The 7,779-nt window shown below is 42.0% G+C and overlaps 1 protein-coding gene across 1 annotated transcript; it reads left to right on the top strand.

Annotated features, from left to right (window-relative positions):
• Positions 1-639: 639 nt before the first annotated feature.
• On the top strand, positions 640-4,531 carry LOC119310374 (protein FAR1-RELATED SEQUENCE 5-like). Its single transcript, XM_037586142.1, has 7 exons — positions 640-844; positions 1,027-1,401; positions 1,888-2,378; positions 2,483-2,865; positions 2,952-3,409; positions 3,496-3,754; positions 3,843-4,531. Exons 1-7 carry the CDS (start codon positions 779-781, stop codon positions 4,529-4,531), a joined length of 2,721 nt encoding a protein of 906 aa, XP_037442039.1. The 5' UTR covers positions 640-778.
• The last annotated feature ends 3,248 nt before the right edge of the window (positions 4,532-7,779 follow it).

The following is a 7,779-nucleotide window of genomic DNA, read 5'->3' as shown; positions in this document are numbered from 1 at the left end:
TTCACATACTATATCTAAGATACTCCAAACTGAATTCAATGAAAAAATTGCAAGTGAGCCCATAGTTTTATTGTTTTTGTGAAATACGTACATATTTGTATATAAAATGGAGTATGCATAAAATATGATACATACTACCAAAAAAGTAGTATATATACTACCTATCCATTCTTATATACTACATACTACGCGTACATACTCTCCGATATGATAGATACTACCTAGAACGTATGAAACAAAATTGGGAGTAACTACACCCGGTAGTAGGAAAAATTCGTTCTATATATATATAGGGTCGCGCTATTCGTCACCCTGGGTGAGGAATTCTTATTCCTCATCCCAGCCATCCTAGACGTCCGACCAACAGCGTCGCTGGGCACTAGCCAAAGCAAAAGTAAATTTACGGCAAGCACAGAGAACCCAACCATCCGCACGCACATGCGTGCGATGCAATTTTTCTTTTTGTGTGAGGTAAACTTACGGCACTAGTCCGTTCTTGATGTGTGATTTCATCCCATCCGTAAGAGCCAACGTAAGATTATGGTTTGACTCCCCGTCATTACTGTGCCACATATCGCGGATCAGTATATATGAAAAAAAATCTTCCCGTCGACTCTCCCAGCTGGGATCTGTCCATCCTCTGTCTCCCTGACCCCGTCGCCGCTAGCCTGTCCGATGCGAGGGAGCGCTGCCATGGGAGAGCCGGCCCCGGTGAGGATTCAGATCGGCGGGCCGAGGAGTCGCCGGGGCGGGCGGCGGGAGAGCTCATCCGGGCGAGATGGAGCCACCATCCCGGCAGGGAGGCGCGTCGACGGGAGCACGGTGTCCACCCGTCATGGCCGAGGTATGGGTGCTCACTCTGGCATATCCCCTGTTCGTAACGGCAAGAAGTTTGTGGGGTTGGGAATTTCGTTGGGGATAATTTTAATTTCGAAGTAATTTTTCTCTGTAATTGCATCCCCATCGAGTGTTGACTGATTTTATCCCCATTCGTAAGACTGTCCCATAAACTTACCATCCTGCCAGATTCCATATTGCGGTTTCAAACTTCGGGCCCCAAGACGTGGGACTGGCATTGTTTCTTTTCTCAGGGACGCGAGAGGAGAGATGCACCCGGCGGTTTCCCTCATGGACTCGCCGGATTTCCACCGGCGAGAATCCGAGGACAATGAGACTTGTCCGAGAAGGTTTGCTGCTGCTGATGGTGCGCCTCCTCCAGCAATTTTCTCGACGCCAGAACATGGCGTTGGAACTTCGGCAGGCAGTGGTTCAGAATTTCCCATAGCCGATGATAACTCATTGGTGTGTCATCCGGCGATGCACTCATCCATATTGATGCCGCCGTGTACTGTTGAACCAAGGGAGATGATGACACCGGATGCCAGCGCAAGATACATACACGTAAGTTCTCTCTCAAACAAGTGATTATGTATTCTTCTGTACCATCCCACGTTGTTGTAACATTGACCGTAGATGGAAAGGTAGAGTTGAAGATGCGTATGTATGAAATTGTCTGCAATGATCAGTTATTTGATGAACGCACGTGAACAGTGGAATATGCCCAGTATTATCTTTTAACTTCTGTATATGAAAGAACTAGATAGCATATCATGATTCAGTTTTGACCAAAGCGTTTTCCAGTCATATGATTCAGTTTTAAACATTAGAAGGATGTGGTCCATTGTAATGTTTGGTAGCACAGTAATCTGATTTGCTTTCTGGAACTGTTGGGACTGAATAATACGAACAACCAAAGCTTGTCCAAATCAGTAGATGCGAGAAATGCCAATTGTTATGCTTCTTCATTACAAATATAGATCTATGGATGGTCATTGAGATGAACAACAAATAGTGTCTAATGTATTTGTGAAACGATCATGATGGCAGGGTGAGCAAGTCCGCGAAGATTTTGTGCCAAAGAGAAATATGGGTTTCGTCACCGAGGAGGAAGGGTATGACTTTTATCTACAATATGCAAGAGAAGCTGGTTTTGGTATTACGAAGCTCAAGAGGAAGCCGATGTCGCGTCTATATGCATGCTCCCGACAAGGTACTTCGACATTTTACAAGCCCGGGGAGGAACGGAAACGTGCAAAGATGTCAAAGAGAGTTAACTGTAAGGCAGCGGTTAAGATGAAGAAAAAAGGGAAAGAATGGATATATGAGAAAGTACTATTGGAGCACAATCATACCCTAAATCCTGAGCCATGGGAGTTGAAGCACATGCATTCACACAAGAACAAAGACCCTGCTATCATGGAATTCCTTGATGATCTGCAGATGTGCGACGTCTCTCCTAATGCCACCATGAATGTGTTGACCAAGATGCATGGCAACCGTGAGAACATGCCATGGAGTGAACGTGACTTGCAAAATAGGTAATTGTATCACTTTTAACTGTACGATGCAGCTGTCCTTAGAGTAAAGTCCGTTTGATTGTAACATATTTGCTGCTGCTTCCATGTGTGAATATGAATTTCAGAAAAGCTGAAAATGTGCGTAAGGAGCGAGCGGATGATGTAAAAAAACTAAAGGCTTTCTTCAACGAGTGCAGAGCACAGAATAGTAAGTTTTATTATGACATAGAACATGACTCCGAGGGTGCTCCAAAGAATATATTTTGGAGTCATGCTAGCTGCCAGGCTAACTATGCTGAGTTTGGTGATGTGGTTACTTTTGATACAACATATAAGTGCAATTTTTACAATAAGCCATTAGCAATGTTTGTTGGGAGCAACCACCATTTGCAGAATGTCATTTTTGGTTTTGCACTCCTCGGTGATGAGAAGGAGGAAACATTTGATTGGGTTTTTCGCACTTTCAAAATGTGCATGGAAAACAAAGAACCTCATTGCATACTTACAGGTATACTTGGCCTTTTAGTTGTTATGTACGTACCAACTGGAACAAGTCGGTAGAACTTGTTAAATTACTAACATCATCTCTTGTAGATCAAGACCAAGCAATGGCAAATGCTCTTCCGGGAGTGTTTCCAAACACTATTCATAGGCTATGCAGATGGCATGTTTTGCATGGTCACAAAGACAGCTTGAAGGTGTTGTATAACTTGTATGATGGTTTGAAAGAGAAGTTGTTGACAATAATAAATCATCCCCTCACCCCCATGGAGTTTGAGAAGGCATGGATGGAGATGGTGAATGAATATGGACTCGAGTCAGATCCTACAATTGGCAGTTTGTATGATCTGCGTACAAGATGGATCGCCGCATACTTTAAGGATGTTTATTGTGGGAAAATGACATCTACGCAACACAGTGAGAGCACAAACAGAATTGCGAAAAGAAACCACATTGACCCTACGACACCTCTGCACGTGTTTGCAAGAAAAATGTTTCAGGTTTTGCAAGGGAGAAAAGAAGCAGAAGCCCGAGAGACCATGGAATCTCAGGTATGACGTCTCATATGGCAGCATCTTATAGTACGACTCATGCATCAATAAAAAAGGAAATCTTTGACACATCTTTGCTGATGCAGGCCCGGCCAAAAACAGTAACAAATTACCCTCTGGAACATCAGTTGAGCAGAATCTATACCCGTGCAGTATTCAGGAAATACAAAGAAGCATATGTTTATGGAACCTCTTTTCTTACAAAGAAAGTTGGCGCTGGTCGTTTCCTTGTGGTGTACGGTAGAGAAGGGCCGACTTTTTCGTGGTCCCAACATGAGTTCAAAGTGGTTTGTGATGAAGAGAAAGAAGAATACAAGTGTGAGTGCAAGCAGTGGGAGCACACAGGTTAGTAGAGTTTGGTTTGTCGTTTTTTTCAGCGGCAAAGATTATGATGAGAATGAACATTAATTTTTGTATGTGTGACATTGCACAGGACTGCTATGCCCACACCTTATTATAGTGATGACAAATGAGCAGATTCAGAAACTTCCAAGCAAATATGTGTATAGAAGGTACACAAGGAATGCAAAGATTGACCCACCATATGACAGGAATGACACTCTCCAGGTTGGAGCCGATGGGACATCAAATAGTGGAAAGCACTTAAATATGCTCAGACTGGCTTATGCCTGTGTTAGAGCGGGGGACAGATCAACAGTTGGATATGAAAGAGTCATTCATGTGATGACAGAACTTAGGGATCAGGTTGAGGCACTTCCTCCTGATGTCATGCCTGTGTTTGATTATGGAGGTTGCAGTGATCCAGCTGGCCGTGAGCTAGATAATTTTAAAGCACCACCGATTGCAAAAACGAAGGGTTGTAGATCAGAAGAAGGGCGTAGGATCGGCGCACCCGGGCCAAAGAAGTGCACAAGAAGATGCAGCAATTGCGGCCTTATGGCAGGTCACAATAGGGCGTCATGCGAAGAACGAACAGAAAGCTTCACAGTTGGTGGCAGCAGAGCAGCCCAGGGGAGGGGCAGGGGCAGGGGTAGGGGTAGGGGCAGGGGTAGGGGTAGGGGAAGGGGAACGACAACTCGCCGCCGTTTGATACATGATGAGGTGGACGAAGATGAAGACTTAGATTATCAGGAAGAAGATGATCTGCTAGGTGATGAATAATCTTGCGGAAAAGATGGTAGCAATTATTCCAGTTTGGTGACTTGTAAATAACTCGATTGTGAAACTATGTTGTGTCAGTCATTACAACTAGTTTATTTCTAGTACTCTGAGAGATAATTGAAAGCATTATGTGTAGAATCAGTGTTCAGAAATTATTTCATATTTGACGTGGTTGCTGGTGGGGAACATTTTAGAATTGATGTTATGTTTTCTATTTGTCAAGTCCATTTTCAATATTGAACTATCTGTTGTAACATATCGAGCTGAAATTAAACCTTATCTGAAAAATATCCCTGATAACTGGTAGGAACATTTATGCATTACTATAATTTTTGATAGTATTCTATTTAGTACAAATCATAAACTCAAATATGAACATCAAAGTGGAAAATTATATTATTTGCAAACCCATATGTCAGAATAATCTCTATTTTTCACTCGTAAAAAATGGGAACATTTTGTAATTAACGGTTATGTGAACAAATATTTAGATTATAGCCATGACATATATTTTTGATCGGAGGGGGTACTAAATTGGGAGGAAATCACAGACAATCCTGACAAGTTTGTGGTCCGAACTTATAATATGACAAAAATGGTGGAATGCGTGAAGTGTGGCTGCAGTAGTGGAACACACAAAAGTGACTTTGTACTCATTGGTAACATACATTGATTTGATTGTAACAACAAGCCTGAAACCACTCAGGAACCAGTACATTACAAAGAACAAACACAAGGAAAGATCATTTTCGGTTATGAACAACCGAGGAGCTATCTAATTTAAATCATATTTTTTGTGCCTGAAATCCTCCAGCGAGGTGGGTAAGGGATTTGTTTCATTCAACTCATGGAACAAGATATAGGAGAGAAATTCATCCCTGTACTGACTAACCTTTTCCTGCAACAGATAAATTATGTATTAGAACTCAAAAAAGTAACAGAAGAACATCATCTTAGAGAAAGGGGAAAAGAAGAAAAATACCAGCTTAATGTTACAACGGAGCTGACCAACTTCGCCGTCATAGTGGCGCAAGAACTTTGTAGTGAAAATGGGACAATCATTGCCTTGTTGTCGAGGAACATCCTTGCTCCAGATAGGCCATTTAGAAAAATCATAAAACTCTCCACGAGTAACTGTGTTGAAAGCATCGCTCAGGCGTTGAATCGATGTATGACCCCCGGGAAAATGTCGTTCTTCAAATGAGCTTAAACTCTTAGACCAGTCAATCGAGTCCAGAACATCAATACGGCTGTGTTCTAAGTTGACGCAGAACACTGAGAAGTGGTTATAATGGTGATATGTCCAAAGGATCTGTACAGAGAGAAAAATGAGTAACAAGCTAAATCTAGCATATTGAAAAACTTATTGAATGACATTACAAGTAGAAACCTGATTAATTTCTTTAGTATTAATGCCATCGAGATGCTCGGCCAATAATCTAGCGGTTGTGTGACTATTATACATCTGACCGTTCTGGAGCTCTTCGCAGTTGAGCGAGGACTAATAGAAACAGAAAAAAATACAGGAAGGAGTCATTAATCATATATGAAGGGGAAAACAAAAAGTGTGCGTTCTGAGTACGGGGTGGGGCTAGTTAACATACCCCAAGAGTCCAACTTAGGAAAAGCGTATGGCCTCTCCACTGTTTTGGGTGTAGCTTCTCATCATGTCGAAGGCATTCGGTGAAAAAAATTCATGATCTCTATCAAGGCCATTTCATTGTCCCTAAAACAATCAGCCAAATCCTCGCCTAGTGTGGAGACGCCAAGGGAGGCATTGGAAATAAGATGTACTCTGCCAATGCATGAAATTAATGTTGAATAACAAATAATCTGTAAAATTAAATGTAGCAAATGCAAAATGAAATTACTTACTTCTTCAAACTTGTGTCAGATATGATAATCTTACGAACTATAGCAGCATCGGCAACATTAATAGAACAATCAATTAAGTTTAGTGGGAACATGAAAACCGGAAGTGGTTTCTTTCTTAATTGATTGGTTCTCCTCTTGGTTATCGGTGGTTGTGTTCCATAGATAACATCTGGACAACAAGACACTTTGTAGGGTTGCCTCACATTTTCATTGACATTAACATGTCGGGGCGGTGAGCCAATTGCGTGATCTGGTGTCTTGTCGAAGACAATAGGAGGTACTTGCTGAAAGGGAAAATAGGCAAGGATAACACAAGAAGCAAAACATACATAATTATAGGAATTTTAGTTGAATGTAATGCCTAAAAGCACTCTACCTCAACATTTGGAAGTTTTTGAGACGCCTCGCACGATTGTGTAAAGTTTGCAGTGCCATGATCAGATGTGGTGAATGGCTGATGTTGTTTTTTTGGTGTCTCGTCATAAACAGGACCTCGCAACCCACTAGACTGAAATATGGAAGTGAAAGCAACACAAGCAGAAAAAATCAACATGTAGCGGAATCATGTAACAAATTCATAATGACACAAATGTAGTAGCTGACCATATTCCTGAACGGACTGAAGACATTAGTCTGATAGCTTGCGAACAGCCCAGCCTGCAGTGGTGCATCAACATTTGGATGCTGATCTTGTACATGATCCATACCAAGATTTGTATCATCAAGTTTGCTTGAAATGATTTCGTTAGTGGGCACAGTTTCCTCCTCGACGGTAACTGCCCAGGGAGTTTGAGGTACCAATGTGTTGAGTCCATTAGTGATGTATAAAGAGAGTGGGGCAATGTAAAAAATGCTTGTACTTGATGGAAGATGCAGAAGATGACCTTCGTCAGCGCAAGCGGAATGATCTGTGGGGTATACATCAGCATGCCCTTCCTCATCTAAGCAAGTGGCTTCATCTTTAAGGGAGATGAAGTGGTTAGAAGAGCATGATGCAAAAAAAGGAGACCTTATGAAGAAGAACATACCAATTCCATAGCAGGTTGTGCAGACACCATTTCTATTAAATTCGTGAGAAGGATTGGTACACTGCGGTTCCGTAAATAATCCCACCAAAAATGCATCTGCATGATAAGTCCACCCATAAAAAACATATCGAAAGATAAAGACATAGAGAATGGTGGAAACACCCAAATCGTGCTACCTTGTTGAGATTTTGGAAACCTTTCCGAGGAAAGCATCTGAGTGAAGGTAAGGCCGCTCGTATGTACAACATTCTCGCACCCCTCATTAAGCAAAACATTTGCAGCGTTAGCAACACTAGATGCGGGGCATGGGTGTTGCGTATCGTCGTGCAAGTTTGAATCTACAGC

The sequence above is a fragment of the Triticum dicoccoides genome, chromosome 5B (genome assembly GCF_002162155.2).
Source record: "Triticum dicoccoides isolate Atlit2015 ecotype Zavitan chromosome 5B, WEW_v2.0, whole genome shotgun sequence".
Taxonomy (NCBI): Eukaryota; Viridiplantae; Streptophyta; class Magnoliopsida; order Poales; family Poaceae; genus Triticum; species Triticum dicoccoides.
This window is presented reverse-complemented; position numbering and strand designations above follow the sequence as displayed.